The sequence below is a fragment of the Hydra vulgaris genome, chromosome 14 (assembly GCF_038396675.1).
Source record: "Hydra vulgaris chromosome 14, alternate assembly HydraT2T_AEP".
Lineage (NCBI taxonomy): Eukaryota > Metazoa > Cnidaria > Hydrozoa > Anthoathecata > Hydridae > Hydra > Hydra vulgaris.
The window spans coordinates 40,982,019-41,000,000 of NC_088933.1; the positions used below are offsets into that span (position 1 = coordinate 40,982,019).

General features: G+C 28.2%; 1 protein-coding gene across 2 annotated transcripts in view; it reads right to left on the minus strand.

Moving 5' to 3' along the window:
• LOC100199711 (26S proteasome non-ATPase regulatory subunit 6) overlaps positions 1–17,982 on the minus strand; it is a 111,579-nt gene that overhangs the window by 28,649 nt on the left and 64,948 nt on the right. The window contains exon 1 of one of the 2 annotated variants that reach the window (XM_065818344.1): positions 8,199–8,407. The exons of the other annotated variant lie outside the window; for it this stretch is intronic. Within the exon in view, the coding sequence (XP_065674416.1) occupies positions 8,199–8,352 (154 nt within the window). The 5' untranslated portion in view covers positions 8,353–8,407. Of the gene's footprint in view, positions 1–8,198; positions 8,408–17,982 lie in introns of those variants that run through there. 2 annotated transcript variants of the gene reach the window in all.

A 17,982-nucleotide genomic window follows, 5' to 3' on the forward strand; every position in this document is an offset into this window, starting at 1 on the left:
TGAATTTTTTTTCATTAAGTCTAATAAATTACTTTTTAAATTGTTATCAAAAAAACTATAATCATAAAATACTAATTTATCAAAAATGACCAATTTGAACCCAGTCCACAAATTTAGTTTAATATTAAAAATTTAAATTTTCCTATATCAAGCAAAAAAATATGTTTCTAAAATATCCTCAAGGAATTTTCTAGGATATCTTAATGATTAGTTATGATCCTATTTCCAAAACTTTGCCTTCAGGGCCCACTGTGTGGGGTATTGTCAAGAGATCATGATCTTTTTGCTTTCTTTTTGTAGACTAGTTCTAGAGATTCCCAACATACAAAGCAACAGTAATCTGAAAGCATAACCTCATTCTAACGGCCCTGATATCTTTGTACCATTACAGAAATAACTTGGTGAAACTTTTTCCCGATGTTCATCCTTAACAGCTTCACAACTGGGAGGGGGGGGGGGGAAGTCTAGGTGTGAGTGGAGGAAATGAATCTTGAGGGATAGTTACATCCAAGTTGATGGTATTTTTGAAGAAGTACTATTACCAATTGAATTTAGTTATCGTCTCTTTTCTTGCCTAAAAATCCACAAATCACTTCCTTAAGAGCTTCCCAAGTTTCCATTTCTTGCTCCTTCAAAACTTTGTCAAATGCAGGATCCTTCATAAGTTGACATATTCGTGGTCCAACAAAAATACCCTCTTTAACTTTTACATCACTTATTTTTGGAAACTTGTTTCTTAAATACCTAAAAGCCTGTCCTTCTTTGTTTATGCCTTTGACAGAATTTTTCATTAAACCCAACTTAATATCTAATGGTGGAAGAAGAACATCTTTTGGATCCACAAGTGGTTCAGCAACAACATTTTTTTCATCTGTGTTGAGATTTCTTGCAGGCCAGTCTTCTATTATATATTGTGAACTTCTCACTCTACTGTTCCGCACACACAAAAAAGTAGCAGTATTTAGTATACCCTATTCCTAAAAGTATAGCAATGACTTTTTATATTGCATTCCTAAAACTATAGCAATGACTTTTAGATCACCAAAAATTTTCCATTTGTGTTCATTGTAATTGATTGGGTCGAGGAGAACTTTTATGTTAATATAAGTCTCTTTCATGTGAACTGCATCGTCAATAGGAACAGTAGGAAGATGGTTTCCATTGTGCAGTAATACAGCTTTCAAGCTTAGCTTAGATGAGTCTTTGAATAATCTCTATTTAGTTGGATCATAGTTCAAATTAAGACAACACATTAACCCAAAGACATCAATGCAAACAACTAGAATATTTTTTTTTTTAAAAAAAGAAAGCAGATTCTGCTGCAGTTTTCTGTAATGTGAAACCTTGACATCAAATTGGAGAAGATTCAACTGCTGTAGTTTTGACCCTAGAAGATCTGCCTTTTTCTGTGACAAGTAAAAATCTCAAACAAGATCACTTAATTCTGCTTGACTCAATCATCTGTTAACACAAAATCAGGATCATTTAATGTGGAAGGCTTTTTTTTTTTTTTTTTATTTCTACTTCATTTTCTGCTTCTAACTCACAACTTTAAGGTGGAGTAGAAACTGGTAAACTATCTGAATGTGGAATAGGTTGAATGACAGACGGAAGATTCAGATATTTAACTGTTCTTATTTTCTTCTTAGACAAACCTGCCTGAATGGATGGGGTCAAGCAGAAATAGCAGTCATCTGTATGGTTTTTAAGCACCCTCCATAACCATAGGAACAGCAAAAGCCAAAGATCTTTTTTCATTTTTTAACCTTTCTCTTAGTATAACTGAACAAGAGCTACAGCATATATGTGGACCCCATGACTTATCCTGGTCCTCTACCTTCATATCGAAATAATGCTGGTAAGCAGTCTTCACAAGAGGTGTCATAGTTCTTTTCTGTGTGGAAAATGTTGTTTCACCACAAATGTAACAAAAATCCACTAAATTTACACACTTCCTTGGCATGTTGATTTGTCAAATTTTACACTAGTAAATGAAAAAAAAAAACTAAGAATAGATTAGACCAGTAACTTTAGCAAACACATATAACTAATATCACAAGTTTTAAACTTAATTAAAACATTATGGATAATCAAAAACAAAAAATTAAAAAAAAAAAAAATGAAAACTCATACCCTTGAGAGAAAATTTTTGCTTTTATTTCTTAAACTAGAGCTAATATGTCATTTTTAATGTTGTTTTTGAATTCAGCAGGTGGAAACACAAAAGAAATAACAAATTTTAGTTTCGAAAATATTATCCAAAATTTTATTTATTTATAAAAGTATTTTTTATGATAAATCTTTTCATATTTTCTGTGAATAATTTTATAAACAACTTTAATACCTAAAAACTTTAGGGTGAAAGCTAAAGTTACGCAAATGATTAGTGTACATAGCATAACATAACTCAAATTAAATAGCGTAAAAATAAGTACTTAAATTTTGTGCGAAAACAAATTTAAAAGGGGTTTTAAAAGATAAAGTATTTTTTGAAATTTAAAAACCATTGAACAAAAAGTTAAATAAAAATTTAAATTAGTAATTAATTGTCGTTTCAATACATATGATGAAACTGATAAAAAATGAAGTATATATATTATACTGAATTTACTAATAATTTTAAAAATCTAAAATTATTATAAAAGAAATGCACACATATATTTACATATAGTCGAACAAAATGACTGGTGCATGATGGTTTTTAGTGGACAATATCTAATGTCCAGCGGCTATTTCAAGTCCTTTTCAACCACAACAATATACTTTAAAGATATCAAGTACACCGTGCTTTAACTTATTCAAATTTAATAAATAAAAAACATGTTTTCTTTTGTAATATAATAACAAATAAGGGGGAAGCTCTTAAAACCTAGAAACAAAAATATTACAATTTATAGTAGTTTAATAAAGTAAATTTTATTTTTTAAACATCTTCGCTTCCAACAAAACTGCAAGCAACCACTGTAAGAGTTGGAAGTTACTGGAAGAGAAAAGATGAAGATTGTAGAGCAAGATAACAATTGACAGACAACTTAAAAGATTGCAAATTATATGAATCAGGAAAGCAAGATGATGGAAGCGAATTCCAAAAAACTGATGTTTGAGGAAAAAAACTAGAATAATCAGAGTTTTTGGAGCATTTTGGAACAGTCACAGAAAAAGGATGAGACTTAATTAAATAACGAGTAACACGAGAATGAATTTTAGTAGATGGCAGCTCTTTAAACGCTAGACGGTAGACGCTAGCTCTTTAGAGCAGTGCCCATTATAGTATTTGTAGAAAAGAGAAAGAGAAGTAACATTACAACAATGTGATAATGGTTGGAGGTTGGCTGCATGAGCAGGTCCAACTATGTTTACAATGCGTTTTGCACCTTGTCTAAAAGAGAAAGGGCATCATTAGAAGATCCGCCCCAGATTTATAGAGATAAAGAATAGAATCTGTAGTAAGAAAGTGTTGAGCTCAATAAAGAGATGCAACCTTAGCAGATGTTAATTTTTGCAACTGCACTAAAAATTTTTCTTCATTTTTAAATACATGTTTTTAAGTGAACTTGAATTTTTTTTTTTTTTTTTTTTTTTATTACTTACTATTGCATATTTTTCATGAAAAACATTTTTTATCACTTTTACATCAATTGGATTTTTCAATGAAAAGTTAGACTTAATAACAAATAAATAGTTGAGTTTAAACAAAGATAAGTTATTAAAAATTAAAAAAAGTTAAAAAAAAGAGCTGAAAAAAAAAATTTCTGCTTAGTCCTAAAACCCAAATGCTATTTTATCAACTACTAACTAGTTAAAAAAAAATGCAAAAGATAATTTAAAGATAATAAATGTTTTCCCAGTTTAACATTTATAAACAAGAGTACACACTCTTTTTACATCAGGTCAAAAATTAAACTTGATTTATTTTTTTGTTAAATTTGCATTATTTTGATGAAAGGATGTTTTCTATTATTTAAAATTTGTTAAGACCAAAGTTTGAAATTTAAGTTTTGTTCAAATTTTTGAAATACCACTGTATGTTAATAATTGTACTATGACATATACAAGGAGTGATTTAAATTTTTAAAGGTAAATGTGGTATTAGGAGATATATTTATATGAAAGAAAAATGTTATGTGCTGTGTGCATGAGACTATGTACACTGCAGTATATGTTGTGTATATAAGCATTGCTGCAGTATGTTTCGTATATAAGATGCTGTTTTAATTATTATTTCAATTTAAAGCGAAAAATACCTAAAGATATTTTTATTTAGAATATAACTTCGCTGATTTGAAGAACAGCTGAACCTCCAAAAATTTATGAATTATTTTCAATGCTCTGAAAAACTATGGTTTCAGTTTTTTCTTGTTAATTATTAAAGCCCTTATATCAAAATACTAAACTATAGAAATTAAAATTTAATTTCTTTTTAATAAATTATCACAATATTTAAAAATAAAATTGACAGTTTCATTCACAAACATTATTTTAAAAGATATATTAAGATATTTCAAGATATTTGTATAGATCAATCAAAGAAATTTTTTTTTTCATGACTTGACCAAGAAAAAATTTATAAAGCATAAAGAAACAATCACCAGGTCTTCCTGGAAAACACATGCGATTGCATGCCTTGTTCATCCATGAACAAGTCATGCAACCGCACATGTTTTTTAGACAACTTGACCAGGTTTTTATATAGTAAGCATTTTAAGAATTTATGGGAAAATAAAGCTATAAGAAACAAAAAAGAATAAAACATCAATACTCAAATAAAAGAAACAAAGACTATACAAAATAGAAAGTCTAAATAAAATAAGCTCAAAAAATGGAAAATTAAAAAAGAAAATTGTTGTCAAAAAAAAATAATAACTAAATATTTAATAGTTTTTGTTTTCATATTTATAGGGAATTTATTATTTTTCACAACCAAAATTGATGCAGATCGAGGAAAAAAGTAGATAAGAATATAATGAAAATAAAAATATTTTTTATTATACATTTTTTTCTTGACTTTTTACAGTCACTTTTTCATGTAAAAAAAAAGTCATTAGTAACGGGTGATGCGGAAGTTATCGGACAAAATAAAAACGTCAATAACTTATTTATAATTAAAAAAACAAACTACTATTATACTTTTTTTAAATAAAGCATTTATCTTTTAAAAAAAATATATTATTTTTTATATAAAAAAACACCACCATCTGCAATTGATCTCAATTTTGCTCTGATGCATTTCATATGCGACTGTAAAAAGTTTAAATCAATTTCTTGTAGTTTTAGTTTAATGCGATCAATCAAAACTTGCTCTGTTGAAGCTTGCCAATCTCCCTCGTAAACCTTCTGTGCCAAATGTCCCCAAAAATTTTCAATTGGTCGTGCTTGAGGCACATTTGGGGGATTGGATTCTTTATCAACGTAATAGACATATTGGTCCATCCAATTTAGAGAATCTTTAGAATAATGAGAACTTGCTAAATTTGGCCAAAATAAATAGTTAAAGTCTTCATGATACTTGTGAATAAATGGAAGAAGTCGTTTTTCTAATCATTCATTAATATAGAATGATGAATTGATCGCTACAGCCTTGGTAGTGCGAAACAATGGCTCGGACATACCACGGTCAGATATGGCTATCCACATTAATAATTTTTTTGGAAATTTCTCTTTCCCTATAAAACGAACACTTTCTGGACATGTCTTTTTGTTGTTTGTGTAGTATCCAGAATTTCCAGACATGTTGTCCCCTGCAAAACAAAAGTATTTTTCGTCATCTATGACTAGAAGCGATTTTGTGTTATAGAGTTGGTTAACTAGTTTCCTGCTTCTTTTCTTTGCCTTTATTTGTTGTTCTATAGTGTATTTTGGAGTCTTTTCACGTTTTCTATATTTAATATTCATTTTTTTTAACTGACGACCAATTGTCGATTGATTTACACCGAATTTAATACCTATTTTTCTCTGACTAACCCCTTTTCGATTGTTGACAAGTCTCGTTAATTCGGTTTCTTTTCTCTAGTCCAGGATGTCGCACTACCAGGGTGCTTTCTATCAGAAAACGATGGAACAGTTTCAAGTCTTTTTAAGTTATCATATATAATACTTCGAGCAAATCCTTCCTTTTCAAAATGATTTACGATTTTTTTTATTTTTATATTAGGTTTATTTACAAAAAACATTTTTAGTCGCTTTCTAAAAGATTCTCGTTCAGCTGCATTTAACCTCATTTTAAATAATTGTGTTTCAAATAATAAAGTTTATATTTTATAGAACGTTTATGCCTACGCATAAAACCACAAAAACTAATTATTATGCTCAAATAATGAAATTAGGATTTGTCCGATAACCTCTGCATCACCCGTTACTAATATTTAAATATAAAATATTTGGTTGTTTTCAATATCCCCATTGAAATAGTCTGTACTTTTGTAGGATTATCTAAATTGTGCATTTAAACTTGATAGTTTATTTCCTGATGAACTATTGTTATTGATAATGCTTCAAAAGCTTGTGGGCTAGTGCATTGTTACTTTACTGAACTTTTTTAATAAAATGTTTCGGAGCCTATTTAAAACTTTTTTTTAAGTTTTTAAATACATTTTTTTTAAACGAGCAATCGTTATGTTCATTATCTCTAGTAATTCGTATTAACATTGGAAATTGGGGATTATAAAAGAATCAATTTCAGACATGCAACAAATATGGCTATTAAAGAAACCAAGTTATTCTTTTATTTAACTTATTCCGTCATTACAATAATTATTAATCAAATAATATATTTTACAAATAAATAACAATTTATTTCCTTATTTTCCTATTATATAAGTATTGAGAAAAAAACATCAAATATAGCAAATACAATTTTAGAAGCGAAAAGTCTTACAAAATGAATAAACATAAGAAATAAAAAATTATTATATGGACTAATAAAAATTGTGAATAAATTGCATATCAAAACTTTCAACTGTTGTTAAATCGTTATTAAAGATGTTTTTTTCAACAATGACTGTAAAAAAAAGAATACAAAAGTTGTATAAAAATTTTATATATAAAAAAAAAGAAAAATTTTATTTACTTTTTTAAATTATCAAATTTTCTAGTTTATTTAATTAAACTTGATATTTCGTTACAATTTTGTTTTCTTTTTTTAGGGTTAGGAATTTATTTCTTTCTTAGTAGATAAGTTTAGCTTTTTGCTACGAATTATTGAAACGCTTTATAAGTTTAAAGATGCAAACTGCTGTGGTCAGTTTGTTTGAAAAAATTACTTAGAATGTGGATGAACAAGGCGTGCAACCGCACACACTTCCCGGGAAGGCTTGATTATTTTCAAATTCAAGTAGTTTTTATAACATTATTTACTTCTATTATCTTACCGCCTAAAAGATATCTTTTATTTAAATATAAAAAAAAAGCCGCTTAATAGAAGGTGCTTTAGGTGGACATAAAATGCTTAAGCTGGGTAACACTTTAAAACTAGCCTTTTTTTACAGTAAAAACTTTTATAAACTTTAAAAAAGTTTGCCAGCTTGGGCCCCCAATAATTCTATACCCTCCAAACTGTATTAAATTATCAAGAAGAAAAAAAACTTTTCTATTTTTAAAAAATCATTTTATTTAAAAAAAATAAAAATTTTAAAATTTTTTCAAAAATAACGACCATTTTAACAAAACTAAAATAGTTAAATGACCTTAATCCAAATAAAAAATAAATTATTACTATTATATAATTAAATTAATTTTTTTCTTTTTTTACTTTGCTATTAAACAATTGTTTCGATCTTTATTCCTTTCTTTCCCAATGTTGCTATTTGGCAACACTATTTATTTATTCCTTTCTTTCCCAATGTTTCTATTTGGTAACACAAACTTTTAATTCAAAAGTCAAACCCCGTTTTATCTTTTTTTTAATTTTAAGCAATGCTTAAGTTTTGCTACTTCCTACTAGATGGCAACATGTACAATTTAAAAATGAACGCAATTGTTTTTTGAAAATATTAAATGTTATTGAAATTTTTTTTTTTTAAATTTTATAAATCAGGAAAGGAAGGCTTAATTCATTTTATTTTACCTATTTTAAAGATAGTTTTTGTAAAAACTTATAAATTATAAAATGATAATTATATACGATATAATTATAAATGATAAAATTATAAAAAATATAAATGTAAAAAAATTTAAATTATTTAATTGAGATAAAATCTTACTTTTCTCCATTATTTCTTGTTCAAGAAATTCCTGTGCATCTTTTTTTTCTACTGGAGAAGAAAATTTACATTGTAATAAAAACAAAGACTGTGCTAAGTCCATATTTGGAATTTTTTTTAAACTTTCTTCTTCTAGTTCTTCAGCAGATATCATTTTTATTGGTTTTCTAATAAAAAAGATTAAAATATAGTTGTATTGTTAAAAGAATGTGTGTGTTTATATATATATATATATATATATATATATATATATATATATATATATATATATATATATATATATATATATATATATATATATATATAATATATATATATATACAACCCTTAGATGTTGTCCGAAAGTTTTTTCCATATTTTGTTGACAAAAAGTAAAAAATAAAATGCAAGACCAAAATTTTTTTATTTTATTAATTGATAGACTGCCTGCCCCAACCAAACCCTCAGTCGATGTAGCAACACTCCCTTGCGGGTCAGGCTAAAAGATAGTAGATGTAGCAGCACTCCCTTGCGAGTCAGGCTATTTGTCAGTCGATGTAGCAGCACTCCCTTGCGAGTCAGGCTATAAGATAGTCGATGTAGCAACACTCCGCGCATGATTTACAGTAAAAAAAAATAAAAATAAAAACATTTTATTAAAAAAATTGAAAATAAAAACATTTTATTAAAAAAAATGAAAATAAAAACATTGTTTATATTGTTAAAAACATTCAGAATGTTTTTAAAACATTCTGGTCAATTAAATTTGCATTTTTGTGGTTTTTTTTAAAAACGATTTGTTTGTAATTAAATTAATGGTTTTTACTGTCGTCCAACATGCAAATGTTGGACGAAAGTCAAAAGTAATTAAAAGTGACGTATATGTTGGCTTAAGAATCACTTTTTTCCATCCGCTCTTCCCAAAGACAACAAACTATAGATCTATATATATATATATATATATATATATATATATATATATATATATATATATATATATATATATATATAATTACATATATATTTGTTAATATGACATATATATATATATATATATATATATATATATATATATATATATATATATATATATATATATATATATATTTACATATATATTTGTTAATACGACAAATTAGTTTACTTTTATTTTGATTCTGTTTATTAAATTCTATTTACAACTTTTATGCAGAAACAAAAATTCTTGAGGGCGTAATTATATGCAATAGCTTATGACTTGACTAATAAATCACATCAATTAACTTTAATAATATTATGACAAGAACTTTATAAACATAACAATAAAGTTTTATAATGATCAGCTATTATCACATCACCCCAAGAACTAAAGCTCTTAAGTAACATAGTCATTTAAATATGTTGGCTTTCTCCTTTCTCTGGTTTATCAACAATTAAACTATCGACGATTTCTCTACCATCAGCTTCCTTCTCAGCGTCAAAAACTGTTTCTTTGGTTCCTTTCTCTCGTGCAGCAAAAATCTTCTAAACCACTTTCATAACTGTTAACCTCTTCACTGATAACAATTTTACTTGAAGCGCTTGAAGAACTTGAGGGCAGAGCTATTCTCACATCTCACACATGTCTCTGTACACCGTCAAATCAATATTTGTGTTTGTGAGTATGTCAGTTACAGTACCAACTTTCAAAACTGAAGTGCATTAGCGGGGTGAACATAAACTTTTTCTTCAATTCTATAAGTTTCTATAACTTGTCGTGATTGAATTGTCTTTCCTGAGTTTTAGTACTTTTCTCAACTTGAATTGGTAGTCGCCAGACGTACTTATTTTTTTGAGAAACAGGTGCAGATTCCTTGTGTGTTCTTATCGTTGGTGTTGCATTGTACCAAAATACTGCTAATAATGGACATATTTGTGCCCTCGCAGCTGTTCGTTTTACTGTGCGGTGGTTACACTCTACCATCCCATTTCCTGATGTTGCATACGCACATCTATACTTCTTTTTTACACACCATTTTTCACATATGCTTGAAAATTCACTGGGTCTAAACACTGCTCCATTTTCGATCAATAGTTCTTGCAGTGAGGCAGGCTCCCTAAATACGGATTCCAATAGACTTACTACACTTTTGGTATCTTTGCGAGGCAACTTTCTCTGAACTGCAAACCGACTTGGTCTGCAGTCAATCGTTGTTAAATATAGTGACCCTTTATAATGATCCCATCACAAGCAATTCGATGCCATGTGTATGGTATATCTATCACACCATTTTCCCATTTTATTGGTGCTGGATCAATTAAATCACATTGACAACATTTGCGAACACATTCTTCAATGTCTTTTATTAATACACAAGGAAGTCTTCGTTGTACTGTAAACATTGTCCAACTAACGCCAAAATGATGCCTTGAGTGACAATTATGAATTTCTTCAGCAATACTTATTCCACATAGTTCTTTAGTATTTCTTCGTGAAAGCTCATTTAACCAAATCTTTGAAACTCTTGTCAACACACTAGCTTTGTTTTTGGAGGATGGAACCCAATTCAACGTGATGTTTATATTATATTCTTTTATTAAGTCTTGCAATAAAGAAAGTCTTCTTTTAATAAGTATTTCTGATAATCCATTTGATCGAACCCTATGACTTTCAGTCAGTATACTTTTTAACCATCCATGAACTGTTACTGAATCAGTGAATCCTGACAGATTCTTTATATTTGACTTAGCAGCTAGGTTTATCCCACGCACCACAGCATCTAATTCAGCAATATTATTATGCATGACATAATTGATACTTTGAAGCGGGGCTGCATCCTCAATTATTGCGCCATCGTACTCTATAGCAACCCCCATTGCCATGCTGCTTGCGTCACACCACAATGTTGCTCCATTTTGAATCCCTTCAGCATTCCTTTTCCTCTCATAGAATCACTAACTTCCAATCGGCACAATATTTCGATCAACTATGACTGAGCTCCAATTAGATCATCCCAAGCATCTCCTTGACTATGACATTTTATAAAAGTGCAAGCAATTCTGAGCCATTCTCCAACAGCATATTGTCCACATATTGAAAAAAGTTTACGCCTGGTTACTTTTTCATTTTTTACAGCTTGTGACTTTAGATTTATGTTTCCACGTTTCCAACAAAGCTCCTTTTTTCATTTCTAAATAGTTGCAAACCCAACACTTATGTAGTATCAAGTTGCCTCGGCTCTTTAGTTACCAATCTATAACGCGCCAAATGGTTTATGACCTTTTCAACTGATGTCTTTTCCAAATTAACGATTATATCGTGAATGTAGTGGTCAGTTGCTTCACTAATACCTGCATCGAGATTCAACACACTGCAACACACAGATTGATGACATTATTTTTGGCGGAAAAACTTAACCCAAAACCAAGACTACCCTCTGATGCTCCCACAAACTCAGATCGATGTGTATTTGCATATAGGCGCATCTAAGATCAAATGTTGCAAATTTGCCACCAACAGTTCTCCATTTTCTAACTTTTTCATCACATGTGTCACTTAAGACATTATGTGAATTAACATACTGATTCAATTTGCTAAAGTCCAGAACAGGTCATGACTTTCCTTTATTTTCCTACACAACAGCCATTAACAGGACAATCCCTTCTGTAATGTACCTTTTTTCTTCTTTGTTGCATGGTTTTAACTAGCCATTTTCCATCCATAAGCCCATCTCATCACTAAATTGATCTATCAACTGGGTTTTTACTTTGTACTGTGTGACAGAACTTCTCAGTTGTGGTTGACCTTGTTTCCATTTATATTTAGAAGTCCACTTTGTACCATTAAAATAAGCAACAAAATCCTTGTCCTTTATACTAACAGCTTGTTTCTCTGTATAAATTGAAACAAAACCAAATACAATTTTTCGATTGTACAAGCGCACTCCCCCATAGCAATTAATGACATCCATACCAATAATAGCATCAAAACTGTTGACAACACTTTTTAAATTCATTACTGATGATTTGAGTTTTTCTTCTTCAATGATCAATGTCACTGTAGCTTCTCCCTCCGCTTTCACAAATTCTTTATCAACAGCCAACACCATTAGTTCATTTCTTCTGATACGAACACTGGCTTTCTGCCACATTACAACATCTCCAGATCCATCAAATTTTCAAATAATTTTCGCCATGGATGCCATACTGCCCAAATAGCCTAATAATACAACAACTTTGTTTACTTTTATTTTGACTATTAAATTCTATTTACAAATTTTATGCAGATATAAAATTCTCGAAGGTGTAATTGTATACGAAATATGCTTATGACTTGACTAATAAATTACATGAATTAACTTTATAATATAATAAAGTTTATAATAATATTATAAAGTTTATAATTTTATAATAATATTATAAAATAAATAATGCTATAAAACTTAATAATAATATTATAAAGTTTTATAACAATCAACTATTATCACAACATACATACATATATATATTTATATATATATGTATGTATGTGTTAGCCAGCCCAATGGCACCAATAAATCAAATTTATTATTATAGTTCTACAGGACTGTAATAAACTTTCCCAATATCACAAAAATGCCGTAAAAAAATATACCTAGCTAACACCATGATATAAATATATATACACACATATACATATAGAGTATACCCCCATATATATGTATATATTTGGGGTGACCAGAATACGTATAGAGTATTCTGGTCACCCCCATAAATGTATATATATATATGGTGATATATATGTATATATATGGGAGTGACCAGAATACTCTTTTTTGTTTTATTCTGCTGTTCTAGGTGAGCAGTATGATATCATACTGAAATAGCCTGCTGCTGGGGGCTTCAGTACATACATCAACTGACAAATAGAGTGACTCGCTGTGGAGTGCTGCTACATCGACTGAGAGTTTGGTATGGGGCAGCAATCTTTGCCTTCATTATTCTTTGTTTTTTTCTTCTTTTTCTGAAAATTCATAATTAATTAATGTAACATTAATTAATGTAAATATGGTAATAATTTGTTACATAAATATGCTATAGTAGGTAGATGTAGATATATATATATATATATATATATATATATATATATATATATATATATATATATATATATATATATATATAATATATATATATATAGATATATATACACTCTTCCTGATGATCCAGCAATGGTGAAACTTAAAGTAGAAGATAAAAGTTAGATAAGTGTTTTTACTAATTTATATATATATATATATATATATATATATATATATATATATATATATATATATATATATATATATATATATATATATACACATATATATGTATTAGTATTATTAGTATTAGTTTACGCTGTGACTGGCATTGCTACATTGCTGTGACTGGCATTGCTACATTGCTGTGACTGGCATTGCTGTGAGTGTGGTTTTAAAGCACACTATGACAGCTGAGTCTTGTGATAGTTTGACTCTCATCGATCAAGTCGTACTTTAAGTGAATTTACTGAATTAGCTTTAACAACATTTTCTGGCAGTGAATTTCAATAATTTGCAGCTCGATTTAGTTAAATATTTTCTCTATAATTATGTACAGAAAATTTTTTAGAATACTTTAGGTTATGGCCAAAAGTACAATTAGATGGAAGGACTTATTTTCTTTAAATTCAACTTTATTGTAACCTTTGAAAATTTTTGAAGTATGTCAAGTAAAACTACATCCACAGGAATTCCTTGATCATCATTTCTTGTAATATAATCCAGAGTTTCAAGTAAACTTGTAGTACATGACCTTTTTTTAATGAATCCATGTTGTTGATCAGCTTTAATATTATTTTCATGAAGATATTTTTCAAACTAATTTTTCTCTTGACTCCATAAAAATTAGCGTTAGGGGAAGAGCGAAAGTAGTAGCACAATTTTTTAAGATGGATGGAAGTAGTAGCACATTTTTTTAAGTGGATGTAACTTGTTTATTTCGTAGACTTTGTTTTAATTAGATTATTTAGCCTTTCAAGAACATCTTCATATTGGATATCTTCATGAGTTAAATTAAAGGTGGTATCATTAATTCTTGTTTTAAAAAAATGGAGTGCACTTTTTATTTTCTTTGACAAAAACATTTTGAAAATTTATATTTAGTAGATCAGCAATCTTTTCTGGATCCTGGGTTATTTCACCGTTTGGTTGTCGCAAAGATTTTATATAGTCTTTTATATATTGTTATGAATTTTTATATCTATAATACTTTTGTGTTCCTTTTAGCTTTTTCCACAATCATTGATTTATATTTTCCTCTTGCAATGGAAATTTCAAATTAAACCGTTTTTTGATAATTGTTTATATTGGTTACAAAAATTTGAATTTTTCCATTTACTAGAACAATTTCTGTATCTTAAATTCTGTTTTTTTCTAATGAGTGAGATAAGTTCTTTATTTAGGTATAGTTTCTTTGATGATAAATTTGAGCTATTTATAGGAACATATAAGTTACGCGCTTCTACAGTATAATGAATTAACTCATCATACATTTCTTGAACATTCTTGGTATGAAAACACTGAAGCCAATTGACACTTGTAAGGAAATCATTAATGTTATTGTAATCTACTTTTCTATATAAAAATTTAATTTCCTCTGTATTTTTATTCATAGTTTTATTTTTAAGAATAAAATCAAAACTACTACTGCTTAGAGATGTGACACATTTTTTTGATTCTTGTTTTTTTGAAAAAAAACGCAGGGGTCCATTTTTTGGGAAATATTCAAAAATCCATTATTTATGCTACTTAATTTAATTTTAATGACAATATCTTAGTTCATATTTTAACTTCTGATTTAAATAGGACTAATAATTCTGAAATTATTTTTATTTTGGTATGCTTGAAGGTTAACACAGTTGAAGCAGTCCTGTATAAAATCTTCTTAGATAATTTTATCTTCATCAATTTTATTGGTTTTAGTGTTATATATTGACACAATAAACATTGTTTATTTACATTTATTATATTTATTTAGATTTAACAATTGATATATATATATATATATATTTATATATATGCATATATATATATATACATATACATACATATATATATATATATATATATATATATATATATATATATATATATATATATATATATATATATATATATATATATATATATATATATATATATATTTATTCTGATTCACTCCCAACAAGACTGCAATAAGCAACTATTAAGTTTAGAGTTACTAAGAAAAAAAATAATTTGTTATGGAGCTATGGAGCTAGGAAACGGTTGACATAAGACTTAAAGAGTAGTAGGTTGTATGAATCAAGAAAACATGAGGATGAAAGAGTGTTTCAAAGGGTTGAAATGCGGGTAAAAAAACTAGACAAAAAAAAGTTTTTAGAGCATGCAGGGACAGATACAGTAAATGATTGAGACTTAGCGAAATCACAAGTCAAGTGAGTATGAGTTTTTGTTGATGGAACTAGAGATGATAAGTCCTTTGAGCAGCAACCATGATAGAGTTTGTAAAAAAGAGATGCAACTTCACGACTATGGGAAAGAGGCTCAAGCTTAGCAGATAGAGCGGTTGCAACTATATTTACAATGCATTTTTTTACCTTGTCAAAGAAAAAGAGCATCATTAGAAAAACAGCCTAAATATGAGAACAGTAATCCATACAAGGACAAATAAGAGATTTGTACAGGTAGAGAATGAAAAAGGGGTAAGAAAATGACGATAATTATAAAGGGATGCTAATTTAGCAATCGATTATATATTTTGCTTATATGAAAGGTCAGTATTAAATGATAATTCAAGAAGATGTAAAAAAGAGAACTCAGTGAGAGGGTTGCTATTTAATAATATTGAAATATCGATAGTATTGTGGTAGTTGTTTGCAGTAAATAACTGAGTCTTTTGGAGTTAAAATTTATAAGCCAAAATTTGTGAGCCCCAATCTGTTACAGAGGTGAGATCAGAATCAAGATTGGCTGCCTGTTCTTAGCGATCAAAAAGAAAAGACTTTTTGTCAAGACAGGAGTAAAAAGTTGAATCATCAGCAAAAAGAGCTACTTTAAATGTAAGGTTGTCGCGAAGATCATTAATGTAGATAAGAAACAAAAATGAAATAAATTAGACTGTTGGCCTTCGAGGATGACTTTAATAAAGCAGTTAGAAAGAAATGTTTTGATAATCTCAAAACTTTTCCAGATACTTAATATGAGATGTCATGGGGAAGACCAGCATGCCAAACTGTGTTAAAAGATATAAATATAAATATATATATATACATATATATATATATATATATATATATATATATATATATATATATATATATATATATGTACATATATATATACATTTATATATATATATATGTATATATATGTGTGTATATATATATATATATATATATATATATATATATATATATATATATATATATTTATTATTATATAACCATTCCCCCCCCCCCTCCTCCATCCTTTAGATAAAAATCAGAACTCAGTTATTTTTATGTGCTGTGGTTATCTTTTGTGAATAATTTATGTTTAATTGTCCGATATTTAGTTCATGCTTAAGCTCATTTCTATTCACCTGTTGAATAATACCCTAATATTGATTAAAAAATGTTTATATTAAAAAGGTCAACTTAGTACTCAAATGAAGTGAAATTTTAGATAAATCTATTAAAAAAAATTTTTTATAAGTAAAGATATCAAAAAAATTATAAAAACTCATGCTTTTTATTTTTGATATAAAAATTGTAGTTTATTTTTATATATAATGAGAGTTACAATCACAATTATTAGTACAACATGACAAATTAACATTTCCATACAGTATGCCTAGATATTTTTTTTTTTTTTTTTTAGTTATTTACCTACTCAAGGCCATGAAGGCCACTACAGAGGAGGAGGCTACTCAATAGTGGTTATAACCCTCTCTCAACTCTATAACTCCGAAACACGAACCTCGACGAACAAGGCCGCTGCGCGGAAAAACAAGTTGAGCGTGGTACTGCCAGGGACGTGGTGGGGATCGAACACGGAACCTCTCGCTTCTGAAGCGAGTGCTTTACCACTACACCACTACCGCATAAATAATATAAATATATAACTAACTTAAAGCTAATTTAATTTTTTATTAAAAATTTATTTTAAATTGGTGTTTACACATCTAATTGTGCTTTTAATGGTCATATACTAAAAATATAGTAGAATAACTATTCCAAAATTTATGCCAAATAAAAACTGGAAAATTCTTAAAACAAGACCAAAAAAAAACAAAAAAATGCCAAAATAACATCAAAGAAAAAAACGCGTTTTTTTGCAACTCTACTACTACTGCTACTACTACTACTACTACTACTACTACTACTACTACTACTACTACTACTACTACTACTACTACTACTACTACTACTACTACTATGTGTCATACTACGTACAATATCAAATGACCCCTGGATATATTTCCAAAAACAAATTTCCTATAAATGGCACTTATATTTGATGACTGAGTAGTGAATATTAAATCTAAAATATTTACAGCAGATTTATTTGTTTGAAATGTTGGTATATTAACATGTTGATATAAGTAATTTTCACTTATTATTTTATAAAAAACATGCTCAATTTCTGACAAGTCTTTATTCGAATTTATTGAACTATTGGACCAACTTATCCCAGGTAAATTAAAACCACCAACTATGATTAGATCTTTACAAACTTTTTGGTTAACATATTCTTTAGCAATTTTAAAATATATTTTTATATCAATCATATCTGTGTAGTCATAAGGTTTATAATTATATCCAATA